This window comes from Coturnix japonica, chromosome 20 (assembly GCF_001577835.2).
Source record: "Coturnix japonica isolate 7356 chromosome 20, Coturnix japonica 2.1, whole genome shotgun sequence".
Lineage (NCBI taxonomy): Eukaryota > Metazoa > Chordata > Aves > Galliformes > Phasianidae > Coturnix > Coturnix japonica.
In genome coordinates, this window is record NC_029535.1 from 7,921,222 (window position 1) to 7,944,305 (window position 23,084).

At 45.9% G+C, this 23,084-nt stretch overlaps 1 protein-coding gene across 1 annotated transcript in view; it reads left to right on the forward strand.

The window, feature by feature from the left end:
• COL20A1 (collagen type XX alpha 1 chain) overlaps positions 1-23,084 on the forward strand; it is a 41,749-nt gene that overhangs the window by 10,503 nt on the left and 8,162 nt on the right. The window contains exons 10-29 of the mRNA XM_015881694.2: positions 231-395; positions 1,721-1,893; positions 2,077-2,206; positions 2,715-2,860; positions 3,572-3,695; positions 4,100-4,239; positions 4,411-4,540; positions 5,026-5,168; positions 6,390-6,522; positions 10,408-10,550; positions 11,101-11,230; positions 11,525-11,581; positions 14,098-14,136; positions 15,878-16,016; positions 17,166-17,308; positions 17,687-17,796; positions 18,687-18,845; positions 20,641-20,718; positions 21,104-21,190; positions 22,869-22,922. Of these exons, the coding sequence (XP_015737180.1) occupies positions 231-395; positions 1,721-1,893; positions 2,077-2,206; positions 2,715-2,860; positions 3,572-3,695; positions 4,100-4,239; positions 4,411-4,540; positions 5,026-5,168; positions 6,390-6,522; positions 10,408-10,550; positions 11,101-11,230; positions 11,525-11,581; positions 14,098-14,136; positions 15,878-16,016; positions 17,166-17,308; positions 17,687-17,796; positions 18,687-18,845; positions 20,641-20,718; positions 21,104-21,190; positions 22,869-22,922 (2,423 nt within the window). The remainder of the gene's footprint in view (positions 1-230; positions 396-1,720; positions 1,894-2,076; positions 2,207-2,714; positions 2,861-3,571; positions 3,696-4,099; positions 4,240-4,410; positions 4,541-5,025; positions 5,169-6,389; positions 6,523-10,407; positions 10,551-11,100; positions 11,231-11,524; positions 11,582-14,097; positions 14,137-15,877; positions 16,017-17,165; positions 17,309-17,686; positions 17,797-18,686; positions 18,846-20,640; positions 20,719-21,103; positions 21,191-22,868; positions 22,923-23,084) is intronic.

A 23,084-nucleotide genomic window follows, 5' to 3' on the forward strand; every position in this document is an offset into this window, starting at 1 on the left:
CATTCCCTCAACAAGGACAAGAACATCCTGAAGCTGTAAAGCTAAGGTAGTAAGCAAGAGCGAAGTGGGGAAGACCCCTGCCTCATATGGACAGTGCTATGATGGCCTAAAGGCTAGCACTGGAAAACAAATTCAGTTGTCTGCTGTTGATCTCCGCAACCAGCATCCAAGCAGGAGGCAGAAGTTGTCCTCTCTGAGGAGTTTCTTCAACCTTGTGCTCTGCTGTCTAGGGGTGAAGAACGCGGATGAGGCTGAGCTGAAGCAGGTGGCCTCAGAGCCGCTCGAGTTGACGGTGTACAACGTGCTGGACTTCCCCCTGCTCAGCTCCTTGGTTGGCAGGCTCACCCGGGTCCTCTGCACCAGGATCAAAGAGAGAAGCAGCAAGGAGAGTGCAGGTGAGGTTAAACCTTGGCGATGATGAGCTTCCTCCCACTTGCCATCAGCTTTCCTTGCCATCAAAAAATCCTTTTTCATACCTCTCCCTCCATGAGCTCCACCACCTCCTCAGCACCATCTGACTCTTCCTTCCTGTGTTCATCCCCATGCTCAGTACTATTGGCCTGAAAACAGTCCTTGCCAACATTCTGGCCAGGTCCAGCTGTGATCTTGATGTTTACAAGACTCTGGATGCAGCTTCTCCACCCTCACTCCCTGCTGTTGTGAATAAGCCTTAGAGGGGACTTATTCACTTGTTTCCATTCTCTTGCTCTTGGTTTAGGTATCTGCTCTTGTTCTTGCCAATACAGGCAACAGCCATCCTCACCAGGGTACTGGATACCTCTTTGTGGTTGTAAATCCTTTAATGGCTATAACTGGCATTTTAGGGAACAGGGGGCTTCTCTTCCCATTTTGGTTATTCAACTGTGAAAAATGCATTGCAATCTTTTTTTTTCTCTCCGCGTTTCTTTCCATCGACAGGAGGAATTCAAAGCAAAAGAGCTAATTTGAGAATGTATTAGTTGTATGGAAGAAATCTGGGAGTAGGAAGAGGAGACAGCAAAGCAGCTAAACGCATTTTCTTTCCCCTCACACTTTAAGTAATCTCCAAGGCATCTTCAAATCAAAACCAAACAGTCTATTTCTTTTCTGTTTCTTTTGCTGGAGGGCAGTTTGCATGATGTACAAGAGAGTGAAGAATGACTCCAGATGTTAGCTTAGATCCTCAGGAGAAATATCACGTACACATTTCCATCTCTCTCTTCTCTCAGACTTGCCTAGGGAGAATGGGAAAGTCAAACTTTCATGCATACATTAAAATAAATGCTCTGTGGATGGACATAGCTGTAATTTGATTCGTTCTTAGTAATTTGAACCTGTTTGATGTAATTGGGTGTCTTTTTACAGGTACAGGTTAGCCTAAAGAAAGAGGGTTGTATAGAAAAAGAAGTCGAAATAACTTCTGGTTCATCCTGACAGATCTTCATAATTGAAAAAAAGCTGGGTTGTGTTTTGGATCCAGGCAAAAAACGCATATTTCTATTGAAAAGAATATTCCCAGCAACCAGAAGAATGCAGAAATTATTCTCTATGGAGTATTTATATTCTCTGTTTGCTCAGTTCTTTAATATTAATTTTACAGCAGTTTGGAACAGTTTCTCTGCTCTGTGGGGAGGAGGATTGCAACTTGGTTTTAAAAATGGCAGTCGTATTTAGGAGCTGAAAAGTGTATTTGCTATGAGAACTCTGCGTACAAGAAAGTAACTGTGTTTTTAATACCCAGGCAGAGCTGTGAAAGATATCCCTGCAAATACAGGTCCACAGCTGAGCCCAACAGACCTTAAAATATCAGCTGTGACTTCTAAAAGCATGAACTTGGCCTGGACTCCTCCTCTGAGTCCACCGAAGAAATACCGGGTTGTGTACTATCCATCAAAGGGCGGCACTCCCAAGGAGGTAAGAAGTGTCTGTTGGACACCTGGGGCTGCAGTACCTTCCAGTCAATGGATGGGAATTCAGGCAGATGTGGGTAGGCAGAGTGATGAGGGTAGGAGTGCAATGACCATGGGATATCAGCTAGAGACAGAAAGGAAACTGGCTGGCACCTCCTGGACTTGACCATCTTCTTTTGTGTTTCAGGTTCTTCTGGATGGAGCCATCTCCTCTCTGCAGCTTTCTAACCTGACCTCGCACACAGAGTACCTGGTGTCGGTGTTTCCCATTTATGACACAGCCGTTGGGGATGGGCTGAGAGGTGTCACCTCCACATGTATGTCATGAGTAGAGAATATTCCTTGGACGCGTGTCTGTGGGGGGTGAGCATAGCTCTGCCTTTGCATCCACCTCAGTCTGGAGCCTGGCACTGTATATTCCCCCTCTCTCTGGTTCAGACAGTTTGCCTGCAACTACCTCCATCTTGGAGGTGTTCACAACTCGCCTGGACAAGACCCTGAACAACCTCCTCTAATTTGGCTCAGCAGGGTTGGACCACGGGTCCTCAAGTGTCCCATTCCACCTATGTCATTCTGCAAGTAACACCACTATGCTGAGTTCAGCCTGCTATGGGGAGTAACACATCCCAACAGAAATTAAATACAACCCTTGTCCCTTTTCCACCCTTGGGCTACAAAAGGACTAATCCTACTCCTTGACAAGTGGCTGTGTTAGATATGGGTTGGGTGTCCCCCAGCTTGTTGTAAAGCCAGCTCTCCTTTGGGGCTGGAGCTGTTGCAGACTTCACATGCTGAAGATGTCTTTCTGCCACATTTCCCTCCCAGTGCCTCTGTCTGCCCCCCGTTCCTTGCGTGTCTCCGAGCTGAGTCACAACAGCATCAGGCTGAGCTGGAAGGCAGCCCAGGGAGCCACACAGTACCTGGTGCTCTGCTCTGCAGCCCCCGATGGAGCAGAGGACGATACGACAGAGGTACGCTCCTTGAGAATGGTGGCAATGCTGCTTTATCTTTGGGCTCTCCTCATTTAAAGAGTCCAAAATGAGTGCTTGTCTCTCTGTGTAGGGTTAAGTTCTGACAATATAACACAGAGCAGACCTGAAGCACAGAAACCTTTGGCAGCCCAGGGGCTGAGCTCACACCTCTGCAGCCCATGAGTAACTTCTGCATCCTCGAGGCTGCACAGAAATATTTTTGCTTTGCTTGTCTTCAAGTCGTGAACGTTTTAATGAGTTGTCAGAAGTACCAGCATTACAGTGTTCCATCCCTTTATAAATCTCTGCTCCGCAAGCAGGCTGTGCAGGGAGAGCTGTGCCAGGCAGTGTTAGCAGCAGGTGGCAGCAGCTCAGCTATTATGGCCCTGCTTACAGCAGGCAGCTCTCATGCAAGATTCCCAGACCATAGAGGAAAAGAGGCTCACCGTCTCTCACTTAAAACCTTGCTTTCTTGAAACCCCTTCCATCCTCCCTCCCTGTGTGACACAGGAATGCTGCACCCTGTGCAAACTCTGCTCTTCCCACTGAGCACTGCAGGATGGCTGGAAATGGGAGAGAACCATGCAAGCTTCCTTCTCTATTGCATTAGAAGGCAGCCAAGAATGGAAGGGTGTCCTAGAACTGAAGTGTTCCCCAGGACTGAGGGGTACCCAGAACTGAAATGTCTCCCTGAACTTCTCCCTGTGACAGATGAAGGTGGCTGAGCCTGAGGTCCTGCTGGATGGGCTGTCACCCAGCACTGAGTACTCCATAGCAGTGTATGCGTTGTATGGGGAAGATGCCAGTGATCCAGCCAGCATCCAGGAAACCACCTGTAAGTGCTGCAGCTGGTTGTTTGTAAACACTTAAGGTGGGAGAGTAAGTTAGGGGTTTCTTGTATTGTGCCTGTTGCTTTTAAATCCTGCTTCTTCTTATACTGGTCCCTAAGGTGGTCTCTAATCACCTGGTGAGCAGTGAAACAGTCATTACCCTTTGGTAAAATAGGACTCCTGGAGGGACTGTTCTTTAAGATCATTTCGTCTGGGGAGAAGGGAGGAATTGCTTGGCTATTTCTTCACCTAAAGCACAGACAGCATTCCATGACATCCCACAGAATGGGAATTTTTTTTGAGTCTTTTAGTTCAGGATGGAGTCACCCGTGAGCAGCAGGAGGCAACCAGTGGCATTGCTTTGATGCAGCCTTTCAAACCCTGAGTGCTGTCACTCACTGTGTTGCAGTGGCCTTGAGCCCTCCCAGATACCTGAGCTTCTCAGAGCTCAGCCACTCATCCGTGCGGGTCAGCTGGGAGCCAGCATCACTGGCAGTGAAAGGTCATCGCGTCACATATGTGTCTAGCAGAGAGAGCAACACTGGGGAGGTGAGTCTTTGGGGGCTGTTGGAGGGAGAGATGGGAGGTCACAAGCTGCCCTGTCCTCCTGGGTGCACAGAGGGAGTGTTATCTCTGAAATGGGCACTTGTGAGGGATGTGCTAAGCTCTCTGCATCTGTCTCCATGTTCTTCTCTCCCAACTCATCCCTCTCCACTGCAGGTTGAGGTTCCTGGCACTGCAATGTCCACTGTCCTGAGACCATTGTCCTCCCTCACCCAGTACTTCATCAGTGTCCGCTCTATGTACGATGAGGGTGACTCCTTTCCAATCACTGGCAATGTCACCACCTGTAAGTAGGCAATAGAAATGCTTTCTGTCCTATTGACCAAATTGTCCTGTGTGTGCCTAAACTGGGATGTTTTCAGTGCTGGTCCAGCAGCTTATGGCCAAAATCCTTGTACAAAACCAATGACTGCTGGAATATGCCCCACTCTGTTAATAATAGAGGTAAAGGAATAAAAAGAGGAAGCAAATGAAGAAAGCACACTACATTTCGCTAACCTCTTTGTCCTTGGAAGCCTTCTCCCTTTTGCAGTATCAGAGTGATACATATCCTCTCCACAAATGAAATAATCCTCCTTAATTAGGGTTTTGAAAACAGTGTACTCCTCTCTGTCCTGATGGCTGTTGCCATTTGGATCTGAAGAAGTGGAAGACAGGCTGATCTCAGACATCTGCCTGGCTGATGCTCTGCTTCCCAACCATCTGCTCCCCACCTCAGCTCTGACAAGGCGCTGTCAGGGCTTCAGCTCGCTGTCCTCCTGCATCCCTCAGTGAAGGTCCCCCCGCCGCGGGCGTTGAAGGTTTCCGAGCTCTCTGAGAACAGCCTCCGGCTGCACTGGGAAGCTGTCGCTGCCTCTGATGTGGTTGTCTATCAGATCAAATGGAGCACAGCTGGTGGAGAGAAGCCTCAGGAGGTATGGACCCATGTACAGCCGGGTTGGGTTTGTGCCTACTCAATGGATGCTGGTTGGGTATTTAGGAAAAATTTATTCTCAGAAAGAATGATCAGGCCCTGGAATGGGCTGCCCAGGGAGGTGATGCAGTCGCTGTCCCTGGAGGTGTTCAAGAAGAGGGGAAGATGTGGTGCTGAGGGATGTGGTTTAGTTTGCATGGTGGCGATAGGCTGTTGGTGATACTTAATGATCTTAGTGATCTTTCCAACCTTAACGATACTATGGCGGCTCTGTGCTCATCTGCAAGAGTGGTAGAGTTGCAAATCAGTTTGGGTTCATGCACTCAGGACCTTCAGCACTAAGACAGGATCTATCCCACACTGGCTTTGCTGAGTGCTGTAGTCACCTTGAGTGCTAGAAGCAGGAGGGACAGCAGGGCGGCAGGTTTGGAGTCCTGCAGGCTCTGGGAAGATTGCAGAAGTGCTCTGGAAAAAACTCAAGGATGAAATTCAATAGGGACAAAGAAAGTATTAAGCTTAGGCAGGAATAATTAAAGACAGGTATACAGGATGTAGAACAAACAGCTAAGAAGCGATTCAGTAGAAAAAGATCTGGGGTTGCAGAGAAGCACCAGCCCACAATGTCAAGTTGTTGTAGAAAAGACAAGTATAAGTCAGGTATTTGTAGTGGTGGTGAGTCCTGAGTACTGTGGGGATAATACTTTGCAGGGAGGATGAGGTCTTACTGATGAGAACACAAAGATTGATCAGAATCAGAGCTGATGCAGTAGGAGTAGGGATGGACCGGGGGACCTCTTCTATCCCAAGCCCCTGTTTTTACAGTGAGTGCTTGAGTACCCCCTACTGTGCTTCACATTTAAGCTGAAATAGGAGTATACTGAGGCTTCTATGCATAATATATCTAAAAGATGGGAACTGAGCGGGGATATTTCATGCTCGTAGCAGCATTACTGCCTTGTACCAGAGACTCGGTGATATGGGACAGAGGTAGCTGTTAAATACAACTGACTAGCAACGCATGGGCATCTACTCTGCATTCATTAGGGCTGGAAATTTGCCTTTGCTTGGATTTTGTGCAACCCACAAGAGTCGGCTTTGTCCTCAAAGCCCTATGCTAACTCATTTGTGCCTGCAGGCAGTCTGTGAGCCAGACACTTGGATGGCATGAACTAGCTTAGGGAAGCCTGGGAATTCGACTGACTCATTTCTTACCCTGCTGCAGCTCTCCATCGCTGGAAATGCAGCAACGGCTGTGCTGCCAGGACTGCAGAAGAACACAGACTACAAAATATCCATCTGGGCCTACTACAAAGATGGTGCTCGAAGTGACACGGTTTCCATTCAGCACAGAACCAGTAAGTGATTGGTGCTGGATCTCCACAGCCTAGTGATAACAAAGAGGGCACAGGATGCAGACACAGGCACAGGGCAGGAGCTCAAATCTAGTCATCCGCAGCTCTGAAAACCCAGACCCATATATCTAAATGTGGTTGGAGACATTTAGGCTTCCATATTAATATTCTGAATTTCTCCTGATAAAAATACACTGGGCAAGAATGAGCTGGCTGGCACATTTCTTCTTTTGTAGCATATATCAATGTGAGTGCATTGGCTTTCTGTTGGGTGTTGAGCTGAATATGTCACTGTGCTGCCTAATGAATGCTTCCTGTTAGTAAAATATTGTCTGCTAAGAAGGGTGTGGGTTTCTCCAGCTACATCATCACTGAGCTGTGCTTCATCTGAGGGCACTTGCAAAAATGAGAGAGAATCCTTCAGGCGGACTCTGCGTGGAGGCATTATCTAAATCTTGCTTTGTACAGGCAGGATGTGAGGTTAAAAAGTGGTACTCCCAGAGGTCCTCTTAATTAATATTGCCTGCATAATGGCTTTGTTGGCAGCAAATGGAATACAATTAATTCAGCAGCAGCAATCCTCTCCTCCTTCTCTCAGCTCTCAACCTCCTTTGCAGAATGAAGTCTTTCAGGCTGGTGTTGAGCTGATGAAGCTCAGAGTAAATGGCAATCCTGGAACGAGAAGCTCAGGTTTTATTAATAATGAATAATAACAACTTTTGTTTATAGAAAGCTACTTCAGGCAAGTACCTAGGAGCTGCATGCCAACAAGAACAAATAAGAAATGAAAGCATCCTGCAGCTCTGCGAGAAAAATGTTTAGAGGTTTCAGAAAAATGAATAGCTGTTTTAAAGCATGAAGTGCAAAATGTCAGAGCTGCTCCTTCAACCCACTACCAATGGCATGTGATGGTGTTCTGAGCTCTGTTCAAGCAGGCCAAACCTTGCTGGCACTGGCACCCCAACAGGACAGGGAAAACATTTTGGCTTCTGCTTGTCAGCTGCTGTTCTTGTTCAGGAACAGGGATGCATTAGGAACATCTGCCTTCATATCAATGGGATGCACAGGCATCCCTCCTCAGGGCTGTGTAACACAGGAGGGCTGACAGTGCTCTTCTATGAATCCACCGTCATTGCAGTGAATGGAGCACTTTTTTTTCCCCCCAATTCTTAGTCTTGACTAGAAAAAAATATGATGTTTAGGGATATTTTTTGAGCAGAACACTTAAGCAAGTTCTTCTCTGCAGACTTACCAGAAGGCAAAGTAGGAGCAACAGCACATTGGTGTATTTCCCACAGATAACTAATGTGTTACCACGTACTTACATGCAGTTCTGATATACGTTCTTGTCTCTGATTATATTTAGACTCAAGGCTTATTTGTGTCAAGAGCTCTCCTCTCATTATGTTCCTGTAAATGATCTAGCATAACAAAGTCTTTGTCCTTGACTAAAGGCTCTGTGCAGTGCTCATTTGTCATATTAATAGACAAGACTTGTGGTACTTTGGATGGACACAAACCTTGCACCCAAGCTAGTGGGAGTATGGAGGATGCTCTCTTGGAGAGGAAGCTGCTGGGAAGTTGGGTGGTGCTGAGCAGGGACCCTTGGGAGACACTGGAAGTGGTTGCTTTTGTTCATGCTGAGAAAGCTGGTAGGGACCTCTCTGTTATAGGGAGTAAAAAGAGCTTGAACAAAATAGTTCACCTGTTTTGTCCTAGAGGACAAAGGGTGTGGGTGTCCCTGTCTGAGGTATCTGCTATGTAGCATCATTTACATAAATCTTTCTGCCCCTGGATTGGTGCAGTGTGTGTGAGTGCACTTCATCCTGTACTGCACTAAGAGCAAGAGGGCAGTCTGATGGGAGTGCTGCTAATGCTGGACTGAACCACCTGGGCTGACTCTGTGCTGAAACAGATTACAGGTTGTATATGTGTGCCATTCCTCCAGCAGAGCTGTGCGAGAAGTGACTGCACGTTCTTCCTCCTGCTCATCAGTGAGCTCACACTGCAAACAAAACAGCTTTGAAATATAGGGAAGAAACTTCAACCCATGGCACTGAGGGAACAAATATGACCTGTACAACCACTGCAGATGTCTATTGTGATGGAGCAGACTCCAGAACTGTACTTTTACTTAGAATTATGTCTGTGATTCTGGCTAGACCTGGAAATGACTAACTCAAGATTCCTCCTGCAAAGGAACAGGAGGTAACAGAAGCACAGATGGTGCCCTGGGTGTCAGAGACACTTCCACCCCCCATGGGCAGCTCTGGGAGGTGACCTTTCCCCTGGCTGTCACATCCATGCTGTCAGACTATGCTCAGCCTGGGGGCTTTCCAGAACAAATTCAACTTGGAAGACTTCACTTAACTTTCCTTTTGTTCATTTGAACAGTCACCGCTTACATCAGCTGAATGAAATAGCCAGTGCAGACAGCAAAGATGCAGAGGTATGGCACAGCACTAAGAATAGCAATGTTGAAATGACTTTTCCTCCCACACTTGTTTTCTTTTCCACTTTACCTTGCGGTGATGCACAGCAACAGCCTTCAGCCTGATTCAGCTCTGGGAAAACTTGGTTCAGCTTCAGTAAAAGTAGGCTTGTTTTGTCCAGAAAAGGGAAGGAGGATCAATGAAGATGCAAATAATCTTCATTCAACATGTGCTCTAAGGTCACCTCAGTCTTTGCTGGGTGGGCAGAAGAGCTTGTTTGCATTGCAGGTAAAACTGCAGAATAGAAACTTCATAGCCTGGGTGTGTGTCCTTGGCTGTCTTTGGGACTTGCCCATCATTTTCAGTGTCTTCTGAAGAAAAAAAAAAGCCTACTTTTCAAGACCTCTTTGTCTTCACAGCAGTGAGGTTTCAAGGCCAGATATTTATACAGAGCAAGAAACTGCTTGGAAATAGACTCTTGGAGTAGGTGACCTCATACTCCCATGTGTGACTCCCGTAATGCTCCATCATGATACTCATCTGCAGTGATTACAGAGGTCATACTTTTCCATCATCGCCATGGGCTGAAATTTCTTCTCTAGTTTTCAGTCTCTATGGATTTGCCTTCCTCTGCCTTTCTCTTAATAACCCCCAACCCCTGCTCAGAGGAATCACTCTGTAACTGTCTCCGTTGCCAGGTCCAGTTTGCTACACAGCAGCACTCCAGGGAAAGAAATGCATTTACATAATTAAAATATGCTCCGTTTTGTCACTGGCAAACCCTGTTCTTGCTGACCACAGCTCAAGCCATCACCCACTTGGGATCCATCCATCCACCGTGGTTCAGGGCCAGGAACAGGAGAGCAGCTCAGGCTTTGTGCACAATCCTTCCCTAAGGCTGTGGGTGCTGAGTGAGAAGTGTTAGACAAAGTGCTGTGTGCTGGCTGCTCTGTGTAATTTTTTTTTTTCTTTGAAAGATAATTTTAAAGCAAAGGCCAAACTGAGAAATAGTAGAAATGATGATACATTCACTTTAATCCAGGCTTAACCAGCAATCAAGCTTTTTCTCCAGTGTGTCTCCAGGTCTTTGATGAAATACAAGAACAATTTAGTCTTTCTGAAGGTTATCGTGTTTGTCCGTGATGCATTCAAAGGATCTTTTTTTCTTCCTGCCTCCAGGATTCTTCTCTCTGCCAAATATTCCTTTTTTCCCCCAGGACCTAGGCTTTGAATTACTGAATGCTTGAGTTGTACCACATTGTCTTAGGCAGGACTCACCCCTCCAGGCTCTGTTTTCTCTCCTGCCTGGTCCCTAAGGTGGCTGCTTCTGCTTCAGGCTCTGGTTACAGCACAGTAGTGAAGCACTGGGGAAGGGATCTGGAAGCAAGCTTTGCTGGCCCTGATTTCAGACTTTTCTATCTGACTTTAATGCTGTTGCCCTTTAATCCCTGCACAGCTTCTCGGAGCCCACCCACCAACCTCTTCATAGACTCCGAGAGCCCCACCAGCCTCCAGATCCATTGGAAGCCCCCTGAGGGTCGCATACAGCACTACAGAATCACCTACAGTCCTGTTTCTGACCCCAGCAGCCAGCAAACAGTAAGTTCAGCTCCTTGGCAGGTGGGACAGAGGGTCTGTTTCATGGCCAACAGAGTGCTGTTCACTGCAGTAGGGTTTTGCTTATCAAGAATTAGTTTGCATGAGAACAAAACCAAATTTCTTGCTGTCAAGCTGCTTTGTGAAGAAATCTGTCTTCTGATTCACTTATTGGCATCCATCAAAGCTGCAAATAACACAGCTTTCCCCTCTCCCTGAAACAGAGATGGGAATTCTAAGAGGCAGAGTGGTAGAGGATAACTCTACTGCCCGCCTGATTTGACAGGTTAACAATTAACCTTTTACAGTGTCCATTTGCCACAGCAACCCAAACTGGAGACCACATTTTAAGGATCTTTTGAACCATCTGCAAAGGGAATATTGAGGTCTTTACTTAGGAAAACACTCTCCTCCTGGACACAGTAGTTCTGATGGCAATGCATAGTCAGGCTTCTGCAGTGCTGCCCTGGAACTCACTGCTAGAAATCTTCAGAGTAGCCCCAGGGTGTGGATAAAAGCCAAAGTCTGGGTTCTTTCTTCCATCCTGCTGTAGATCATGGCTTCTGGGAAAAGCAGCAGTGTGACCTTGCAGCCGCTGCTGCCCGATCGAGCCTACAAGGTGACAATTTCTGCTGTCCACTACATGGGAGAGAGCGAGAGCACAACTGCAACGGGTCGGACAGGTGAGTGCATCCATCAGTACATGCATCTTCATCAGATCTCATCTATCAGGCTTGGCGTAGCCTCTCCAGGGGCAGTGTTGTCCTTCTTGTGCTGAGCTGTGGCTGAGGGCAAGGTTTTGCTCAGCAAATTGCAGAAAGCCTGGAAAAGGGAAAATCCTGCCCCAGTTTCAGCTCATCCCGTGTATTATTGGCAATTCCAGGATGAATGAGAAGGGTTGGTGACCATGCGGGTCATGAGCCAAGTGTCACTGTTCTGAGCAGCAGCGCTCACACATGCACTGCTTTCTCTTTCAGCTCCTGTGATGTCTAAACTGCCTTCAATACGAGGATTTGTTCCATCTAAGGCAGAAGGTAAATCACCTCACATAACTTCTGGCATTGGTATTTTTTCCCAGTATCAAATAGCACAGTATGGATCCCTCAGAACAGGCAACAGTGGGCACGTCTCTTCTTGACAGACGCCTTTGGGTCCTGAGAATCTGTCCAGGGAGAGCCTAGAACCACACAGACTTAAAAGCAGACTCACTCAGTAGAGAGTCTTGTAGGATATTTAAAGGGTTTCTGCACAACTTGACCAAAATGGAACAAAGAGAATGATGACATGTTTTAAATTAAAGTTCCTTGTAAAGTCCCTTATTAAATTTAATGAGCATATGTTCTCCTAGCTGATACAAAGCAAAATATGAAGTGGATTAAGGAGAAATGTTGAATTAGCAGGGTTATAAAAAGCTGTTAAGAAGCAAATATTAGACTATATGTATTGTGGCATTAATGCCTTTTCCTGTCTATGTGAAATGATTCCAAACAAAACCTCAGCTTTAGAGTTTGTTGAGAGAAGCTGAGAGGGGAGAACGAAGCAGATTAGATGAGAATGTTTTAGATTGTGCTCAGCAAAGAAAATATCAGACTCAATTTTCTGTGGCTTATTGAGGAAATGTGCAGGTGTGCAGATCACAGAGGAACAACCCTGTGAGCCTTCAGCTGGAAAACAATCGTCCCATAAGGCTGATGGAAAATGTAGCGTGTGGCTATGATAGCTAAAAAGACAACAGGAGAAATATTAAATTCTGTGTGTTTCATAAAATGAATGATGTGAAGGAGTGGAGATGATATGTAACAGTATTGGGAAAACTGTTGCAGTAAAAGAATCTGATTTTGATCACGTTATTGAGAGAAGTGGTCTGAGCTGTTGTTGGAGGGGATGTTGTACAGTGAGTAACTGCATTCATCTGAGACCTGGGGAGAAAAACAAAAAGCAAAGAGAACAACAAGACAGCAGGAATCCTATGCTGGGAGGTCTAGGAAAAATCTTCAAAGCAAAATGCAGGCTGTCACTGTCAGGGATCCTTCACCCTGACTCTGAGGTGCTCTGTGTAAGCTGAGCATTGCCAGATCAAAGAGCTGTGAGCAATGAGAGTGCTGGGAGGGAGGTGAGAAGGGGCCTCCCTGACCCCCCTGCAAGGAAGATGGATACTTGGCCAACAGGCAGAACTGCAGCCTGTCAGTGTGATGTTGGAGGGAATTATGTTTTCTTCATCATACTTCAATTCTTAGCACTGTTTTGCATTTGGAAAGCTGTCCTGCTTCTGTAAGGGGAAGGCAAGGAGCAGAGGTATGGCTTGTAGGCATAGGCTTTGGCAGTCCCATGACTGTCATTGCATTGGGTGCCCTTTCTTTTTGCATATTACTTGACTATGAATAATTGTATTGAAGGAAGCTCAGCTGCCGTGTGGAGGATGGTACCCCTCTGTTGTTAGAAAAGTCAGACAATTGTAAGCCCTGCATTTCTCATGAGGTATGAACTGACACTGATGTAAGAACAGCAATATGAAAGTTACAATGAAGCCTCAGTAATGATCTACTGGATTCTATTTTACTGGTGACCTAGAAAATCACTTATGAAATAGCCTATCTTGTCAAGTGTCCTTGATTTTTCAGGGACATGTCTCATTTTGCATCAAGCATCCCCTTTGTCTCAGCTCCATCTGGCAGCCATGGCCTGGGATTACTGCCATTTAGGTAGCAGATAATTGAAAGCAGCATTCGTGTGCTGTTTTCTAAAGCACCCCCTTACCTGAACCACTTAAATGGGAATGCTTATAACCGTGGTGCCTCACGTTACAGCCAGTTCTCCCTAGCACCCTGCAATGTTGTTTTCTGCCTTGTGGCATATTAAAGGATTCATCAAGCGAGTTTCTGACAAAGGACCTGCAAAACTTAGCCAAAACCATTTGTGTTTCTCAAGTGCGAAGAAGAGCAAAAAAACCTTGGCTTACTAGATAGAGAAATTAACTGGATTGTTGCAATAAGTCAAAGCCAGGTCATATGCCATACAAAATGGGCCAGCGCTGCATCTTTCCTCCCTTTCTGGCTATTTGAATTTGTGTTGTCTTTTGAGTTTTAGGTGCAATATTCAGGATGAAGATATGCTTATTTATTTTCCAGCCTACTAAGGTGCATGTTTCAGTAAAAGCACCATTTATAAAGAATAGTGTTTTGATGTCTGTTTCCAAAAAGAAGCCTGCAGAAAATGATGTTCCCCCGTATTTCGTATCACAAGGTGACAGATGATTCAGTGAAAAGAAAGTGATCATGAGGATGTTTGAGGATGAAAGGCGGTATTTTGGTTTTTTGTGATGAATAAGACAAGGAAGATCTTTTATGTTAGCATAAACATAAATCCTCTCCTTCCCTCTATATATCTAAACAAGTCTCAGGCCAGACTTAAGCTGTATAATGTTATAATATTCACCATATTTTGCTGTGTTTTCCATTGCTGAGCCCATAGGAACTGCATCCATTTTGCTTTACTAATCCTCTACTCCCTTTCTTCCCTCATTTTTTCCCCTTCTGTTTCATTCCCACAGCCTGTCCCCCCATCAGCTCTTCTGCAGGCTCCATACGAGGTACAGTATCATATCAAAACCTTTGCTGGGAATGTGCAAACTGTCTTATCTTGGTAGGGGCCGGGTGGGGGGGGGGGAGGATGGAGATGAGAAATATTCAGCAGCTGAGCAAGGTGAAATTCTTTTCCTACCCTGAGTGAAAGGGAAAAAGTCTGAGAATGAGATAGGGAAACAGTCTCTATCAGGTAAGGCCTGAGACCCTTCCAATGCTGACACTGAAGACCACTTTTCGAGCTGAGGGAGAAGAATTGAGAGGGAGCTATGGCCCCGATCTGGAATGGCTGGAGTATATTCATAGATGACATGGATTCAAGGGCTGTTCAACCAGGGACTTGACCCTTGTCCTAACCTGCAGCCAAAGCAATTGCTCTTCTCATCAGAGTTTGGACTGTTACAGGGCGAGTCTGTCTCTGCTGCTTGAGCAGTCTGTTTTTATATGAATAACTGTTCACTAGGTACAAGACAGAGGATGAATGTGTTGCTTAGGGCACACACTTGAGGCGTGGTGAGACAGCCTGCTTGCTTCCTTGCTCCAGTGGATATACAAAGAAAAATGCATGCAATGGGATGGGACCAAGTGAGGCAGACAGGAAAAGGTGCACTGGGAGATTGAGCTGCAGTGGGTTGCATCTGAGACACACGTTGCTAAAGAGAATAATATTGGCAGGTTACAATATGGTTATAATTGTGAATTGAGCTTTGTCAGTCTTTACACCATTGTTTCATATTAATATATAATATTAATGAAATTCCAGTGCCAGGCACCCCATGTTGAAGATAAATGGCCCACAAGTGTTTCATTTCTTTTGGATAACTCCCTAATGTGTTGGGCAATGAAAAAAAAAGTGCTCTCTGGACCAACCTCTATGCAAAATAACCACTCAAGCCAAGCAACTGCAGATTAAACTAAATGGTGAAGGCGTGAGGGAATCCAAACTGAAAGGACCACATTGTAGTGTAGTTGTATCCCTTCATTTACTGAAGCAGGAGCTATCTCCTTCAACCCGGGCTGCTGCAAACTGAGATAAAGCGAAAAAGAAATAATAAAAATCCAATTTCAAGATCTTGTCTTAGCAAATAGAAAACCGAAATGAGAAAATGACTCAGAGCTTTAATGATGAGCCATGAAAGTGAGATGAAGCTGCATGAGCTGGACAGGCGATGTCAGAGATGTCAGGGAAGAACCTCTCTCTGTAGATCACATAAGGAGAGTCAACCTCTGAGTGCCTCATGGAAATAGAGAGAAATGGAAATAGAGAGAAATGGAAACATATTTAAAAGTCCTTCCCCAGTTTTTCTGACTTATCAGGCACTTCAGAGCAGAAATGATTCCTCCTGCCAGCAATCTCTGGACAGATTCCATGTCTTTTAAAGATGATATTTTTGCATCTATTGGAAATGAACATTTTTTGAATCATTAAAGAATCACAGAATTCCTCACTCGCTTTTCATTCTGGAGATTTGAAAACAAAATTATGGAAGCCTTCACTTTTAGTATATTTCTTTCCAAGAGTCGATTGCAGCAGTGGGTGATGCAGACGCCAACTGTTGCCCTTGGCTGCTGCTTGTGGAATACAATCCAGTTTTATAGAGAGTCTGTGCAGCCTTGCTGATGTCTTTGCTCCTATGTTTTTCTCTCCTGTTGAGGTCTCCATGCTTGCTAGAAGCTCATCCTACCTGCTCTGCCATCCCATTTTTTGTCTTTCCTAACCACCTATTTTTCTGCTTTTCTTTGTTCCAGGATTCGATATGATGGAAGCGTTTGGCTTAGTAGAGAAGGAATACGCCTCCATTAAAGGAGTGGCTATGGAGCCATTCATATTTAGTGGCTCCCGCACCTTCACCCTGTTTAAAGACATTCAGCTAACCCTGAGGACCAGGTGGGAGCAGAGCTGGGACTGGCATTGAGCTCATCATGGGTCCCTGCGCTCACACTGCTCACTGATTTGTGTGTGAATGACAAATCCCCTCTGGCATCTTCAAAATGAAATTGTAAAGATTCAGCTAAACTGAATTGCAGGTAGACTGAGAAGAATGCCAGCTTTCCTTAATATATTCAGAAATTAGCCTTGGGTTGATTTTAAGATGAGTATGGAATAAATCTCAGAAGTCAATAGGACACGACGGGGGCATTCATTATTCATTTGTCTGCTGCCAAGTGTTTTCATATGGCGAGGGTTTTCCATTCAGCAGAATCCCTTTTTGCAGAAGAGTTGGTTGCTGTGATGGATGTAAGGATTATATCATGTACAGACACTGCATGATTCTTTAGGCATTCTGCCCACAACCACGTACACTTTGGTTATGGCAGTTTGAGGTCATGTCTTCATCTTCAATCCCTCCTCCCAGCATCTCTAGTTTGGAGACAGAGCTTTGCCTTATTAAATATTGTCTCCTCACTCCTCTCAGCAGCTTGGGCTTTACTTGTTGAGAAGGAATAACTGCTGAGGGCTGTGGCCTGACCCTATTTTCTCCATGAGTCCCAGAGGGCCAGGCTGCTCCCATGACCTCACTCATTTTTTATGATAATAAATCAAGAACGATCTGACTCTTGACATTCAGAACTATTTTGTTTAAAGCCTAATTACTGAGGCTCTGGCTCAGTTTAATCTTAGTTAAAGAAGCAAAGCTTCTTAGAGTACACAGAGTGGGAGAGATTCAGAGAGTTCTTTGGTCTAATAGTCCAGAAATTGTGGGCAAGTCCTTTTGTTCATCTGGCACATATTCTTTTCCAAGGACATCACTCCATCACAAGGGAAATAAGAAGCTGATATTACTTATGAATCAGTCCTGAAATGATGCTTGATGAACTGTGTGCATGCCCATGCAAATGTCTCGTTTCACATTACAGATGTATTCCAGGCATAACCAATTTGACTTTCCTTGTTGCCTCACTGCATCCTCTCACTGTGCTCCCAGCACTCTCTGAGGGGTTTGGCAGTGGCTGCAGAGGAAGCTGTGCTGTGCCAGGAGCTGCTGGCATTTGCTGCTTTAAGCCACTAATGCTTCCTTGGCTTGTCTCATTCCAGCGATGTCCACCTCTTTACCATCTCACCCGAGCACACCATAAGCATCCTCCTGCGCCTCCTGCCTGACACCCCCAAGGAGCCCTTTGCTGTGTGGCAAATAACCGATGAGGACTTCCAGCCCCTCCTTGGTGTTAACCTCGACCGTAAGGTTTCATGTTGAATGTGTTACGTTCAGGTATCTGCTAACGTTTCTGCAGGCAGCAGACCTCATTTTGGGATTCACTTGGGAAGTGTGGTGGGTTTATGGGCTTTTATTGTGCAGCTGCAGTTTTTGGCTAACATTACATTTTAAAGGCCTCCTAAAGCAATTAAAAGCTGTGTTTTCATTGTTGTTCTGCTTGTAGCATTCTCCTTATTTTTAGCTGTTATTTTTGTTTTCCATTGTTTAGAAATATTTGATTGCGATACATGAGGTTTTTTCACAATGCTTAAGCCTGTTTATTTTCTGTTGCTCAGTATGTGGGTGAAATCAAACTCTCTTTGAATTCTAAAAGCTGTTATTTGTCCTGTTTTCCCTGCAGCCAATAAGAAAACCTTGACCTATTTCAATCATGACTACAAGGCTGATTTGCAGGAAGTCTCCTTTGACCAGCAGGAAGTGAAGAAGATATTCTATGGGAGCTTTCATAAGGTCCTTATCAATAAAGGGAGAAATGTAGCTCACGATCTCATCCATTCTGAGACTATTATGTCATCAATGCGTATTGTTCAAAGCAAGGAGTGATTATAAGTGCTTTGCATCCAGATTGCTAGGGAGCCAGTGAACCTTTTTCATATGCTGAACATTTTAATTGCAGACCTTCCAATTATGTAGGTTCATCCTATGCGTATGACATCTTTCTCACAAATTGATTGCTTCTTAGAATGCACTGCATGTTTATGGATTTTTAAAGCGTGAATGAGGATGGGGTAAATTATAGTCACACGTGGTGGCCATCATTTTTACATATAATGTGTGGTAACAACGTGAAATGGCACGTTATCAAAATAACGTACACAAAACGTGTACTAAATGGCTTCCTTTCACAAGGTGGGCATTTGCCATTTCAGTACTTACTTGTATCACACGGTCAGATATTTGCTGCACTAAAGATGCAGCCTCCCTGCACAAATGGTGTAATTTACTGGATGGGAGCATTTTATGGACTGCGCACTCCTCCAAATCCTTCCCCTTTATTATTTCCATCCCCAACCAGTTTATTTATGGGCATATGCCCTTGTTCCTTTCTAGTGTGATGTGCTGGTCCCCATAACACTCATATTGAGCAGTGAGCTCTTTCTATCAGTATTTACATTATTCAGCTGGTTCTGAGAACTGAATTGCTCAGAACTGGGACTCCAAAAAGGCTTTGCCCAAGGAGAGCTCAGCTACAGCAGGGAACCAGCAGGGAAGAACATGGTGCTTCTCACAAAAACCACATCATGTGTAGTAAATACCAGCACCAATCTGGGAACTGGGCAGAAGGTGTTTAATATCTCCCTGCCCCATTGCAGAGGTCCAACCTTGGTCTTCCCATGCAGGTGCATCTTGCAGTGAGTCTTTTCAAGATCAAGCTCTATCTGGACTGTAAGAAAATAGCAGAGAGACCCATCAACACCGTTGGCAGCATCTCCACCGCTGGCTTCATCATGCTGGGAAAAGTGACACGGACCAGAGGGCCCAGGAGTGGATCAGCATCGGTGAGTGCCCATAGGTGCCTGCTTAGGAAATTGATGGTTAAATGTGAAGCTAGTTGGGCAGATGGAGAGTTGTGCCATCCTCACAGTCATCGCTCTGACAACCTCCAACAGCAGCTGTGACTCAGGGCTGTGTGCTGATCCCACTGATCTCTGTGGGTTAATGAGCTTTCCTGGCATGGGGATTTTCCTCCTCTCCTTCTACTTGGGTTTGAGGTCTGGGCTGAGGGGGCAATACTGAATACTGGAAGCACAGACCCTGCCCTAACAGGCAGCAGGTATAGGCAACTGCTTTGGAAGAGAAAGTTGTGCCGTCAGCCCCCACTTGAGTGGCACTGGGAAATGTTGGGTCTGGAGGTGCCTCAGTCTCCTGTTTGCTCGGGCTTGGCAAATGGTGGCCAAATACTCTTCAGTACAGAGTCTCCTTGTCAGCTGCTGTGTGAATTAAAGCAGCTCAGTGCCAGCCTGCAGGTACATCCCTGGTGCACTGCACAGCACCCTACAAGAGGACAAAGCAAAGGAAGTGTGGGCTCTGTGCTGTGCCTTGCAACAGCCACATGCATCACCCAAAAGGTAAAACCAGCCCTGCATGCCCAGGAGCCTGCTGCCATGCTTCCTCCACAAAACAGGAATGTTAAATATGTGTAGAATGAGGAGGAATTGCTCAGTGAGACAGTAGGAAATCATTCATGACTGTGAAGCTTTTACTCCTGGGTTCTGCTTTTAGGCCTGAAATTCTATGGGGAAACAGTGCAGCCACTGATTTGCAGCTTCCCTTGCCCCAAAGCAGTGCAGTAAGAACAGTTTGTTCCATCCCAAATTGCCTGGTCCTGCAAAGCACAATGCAAACATATAAGGTACACCAGGGAAAAGTGGGCGCTGGAATCACCTGTGAGCAGTGGTGACATATGACAAACCAGGGCACAGTGGGATTCAAGCAGTGTTTTCTAAATAAGTGCTGTGGCAGTTCAGATGGATCACAAGCCTGACAGAAAAGAGCCCGAGCTTTCTCTCTCCCTCCCAAACTCTCCTTGCTCACAGCTCAGCCAGACAGATGCAGCTGACTAATGAGCAGCTTCATGCTGCCTCTGCTCCTATTGCTTTTCAAGCCCAGCGTAAGGCTCACGTCCTCCATAGCTCTGCTGCCCTTGAGAAGATGGAGCATCTCATTATTGCTTATCATGGAACCTCATTTAATTTGAGATATCTTTAAATACTGCTTGATCGAGGGGGCTCACCTGTATCTGTGATGCGTTCCTCAACTGTACAGCTTAAATGTATGGAGCAGAATTAAAAACAGGAGAAATGGTGTTAAGGGGAGCAAAAAATAAACCCGAAAAAAAGCTCTCTGACTCGTCTTCTGTTTTTGGTTTGCTTTGTGCAATGTCTGCTCCTGTGTTCATCACAGAGGAGGCGGTTGGGTGGGATGTGGTGTAGGCAGGAGGGGTTCCTGGGAGGGAACACAGCTCTCCTGGGAGCAGCTGCCACTTTTCCTCTTAGCTACATTCATCTGAAGGGGGAAATGCAGACAGCGAAGTTTGTTTTCACGTTTTGACAGTGCTGAAGCCCAATTAAAATCAGAGAGGCAGCTTTTGCAGGGGTGAGGCTGCAGGGTGGCTTAGCAGGGCATAGAGATGCGGCTGCTTTGTGTATCGTGGCTTTTTTTGGTGCAATTGGGAACACATGGAGAGTCTGTCAGACCACCACCAAACATTATTTTTAGCACATGGTGAGCTTTGCCAGTGCAGCCTGTGTGCCAGTGTCACCTTCTCATCAAACCCTCTTCTCTTCTTCACAGTTCCAGCTGCAGTCATTGCAGGTTGTGTGCAACAGCTTAGGGGCGGAGGAGGACCGCTGCTGTGATCTTCCTGCGTTGGTAAGATGATGTGAGGTTCTATGCTGGGTGGGATGAAGCTGAGCACGATGGCACAGGAGTGAGGCCACAAATGTTCTTCATAGACAAGAAGGAAACCACTCTTTTCTCATTTCTTGCGAATGTCAACTGGGTGCATCTTGGTGAAGGGAACCAAAGAGCATGTCTTGTCTTACCGTGTCTGCTTCAAAAGGCAAAATCTCAACACAGCACATTTTCTCCCTGCCCTGAGCTCACCTGAGCCCCCTGGCAGCCCTACAGCTCCACTCCCATCTCCAGGGCACAGTGTCTGTGGTTTTCTTTCCCCAAGACTGAATTCTGAAGCACTGCCATCACTACCTGCCACCCATCCCACTCTCACTTCTCATATGTCTTGCTGTCTTTTCAGAGGGATGAGGAGAGCTGCCCCACCATAGCTCCTGCCTGCTCCTGCACTTCTGGCCGCCCAGGTTTGCCAGGTCCTCCAGGTCCCCCTGTAAGTTCATCCTTTGTGCATATTGCATGTCTTATTTCATACTGTTTGTGCACCTCAGCTCCATGGGGCTCTGTGACCCATCTCCTGCCTTCACACCAGGCTAAAGCAGTTCCTCCTTGCCCAGCACAGACCCCAGAGCTTTGTTTTACTGTGTGTGCTGTGGCATTTTGGGAGTGCAACAGCTGCAGCTGGGAGCAGGCTGAGCGTGCCTGAGTGCTGTATTAATCCTCTTAGGAGGGGAGGACGGGCCACCTCGGTGTGTGTGTGTGCATGCAGAGATTTCATGGATCAGCGGCTCTGAAACTCTTTGTAAATGACAGGGGAAAAAAAAAAGCTTCGAACATACAAAATCTGGATTCTCTGTTAAGCAGGAAGGCTGATAACTGTCTGCACAAGTGGGTTTGAATGAATGGTTTGTGTGGGAAGGAACCCTTAACGCTCATTCCCTCTGCAGTAAGCAGGGACATTGCAGCTCTATCAGCTCTCAGAGCCCCTCCAGTATTACTTTGGGTGTCTCCATCACTGGAGCATCCACCACCTGTCTGGGCAACCTGTGTCAGTATCTCACTGGCCCCACTGTAAAAACCTTTTTTCCTTCTATCCAAACTAAATTTCCCCTCTTTTATTTTGGAACCATCTCCCCATGTCCTGTTGCACAGACCTTGCTCAAGAGCCTGTCTGCTCCTTTCTTACAGCTCCACTGTAGATACTGAACCGAGGAACGCTGCAGCTCTCCTTGCTCAAGTGAGGAGGCTTCAGCAAACTGCTCACATTGCTGTAGTTTCACTGTGACTTCAGTGCCATGATTTGCAGGCTCCTCATTGCAGAGTAATTACACGCTCATTCCGGTGGAAGTTTAATTACTCAGCACACTCCACTATCGCAGTGTGCTTCAATATCCTAAGTGCATAATTAGCAGCTTGCATTGCCCTGTGGTTTAAACATCTCTGCAGTACTACTATTTAAAAAGCAGGATCCAAGCATTAGAGAAAATACAGCTCTGACACACAGCAGTATCCCCACACCATCAAACCCTTGCTAATTTGCTGCCCTTACAAGAGCACTCGCTGCTACTTGTTAAAGTCCTGTCACTGAAGGCTGGCAAGGCTGTGTCGCTGTCCTTAATGGATGTTTTTGACCAGACTCAAATGAAATGGAGGCTTCTGGATGCTTCTAGAACCACTTTTTCCAAAGCTCCCTGTAATTCTTATCCCAAATCCATTGTGAGGTTTTTTTTAACCATCAAGAAGAGAAAATTTCAGATTAAGTTCATGTGGTATTTTAAGTTTACAAGTTCACATGGCACTGGTTTGTGCCAGAAGATTATTTCTCTCTCTGATCCATCTTCTCTATCTTCATATGTGATCCCTTCCCCACTGGCTACCCCAGCATGGATTTACTGGGAAGTTGGAGGGGGGAGGTTGAAGATGTTGAACTTCATTTCTCCTTGCTGTAGGTGACGTGGTTTCATGGAGAGGCCATGCTGTCCTTTTCTGTCCCTCTTCCCCCTTTGCTGGATGACTCAATTTATTTTCTCCTTGCCCCTATTTCCTGCTAGTTCTCTGGAGGGATATCTTCCGTCATGCATATAGCAAAAGGCACCAGTGCCCTTATGATGCCTGTTTGCACTGCTGTAAGGATTATGATTAATAACAGCAGCTCTGTGTCTCACTGGCAGGGCAGCCCTGGGAGGAGAGGACCACAAGGTGATCAGGGGGATCCAGGCCCCAAGGTGAGTCCTGGAGCTCCTTGGGAAGTTGTACATTGAGAAGAATGGGATCACATATTAATTAAACACTCAATTGGTCTCTGGAAATTGAAGTGATGGGCTTGATGAAGCTGAATTAATACAAATTTTGTGGTCAGCAATGTTCTTGGAAGCAGCCTTGATGGA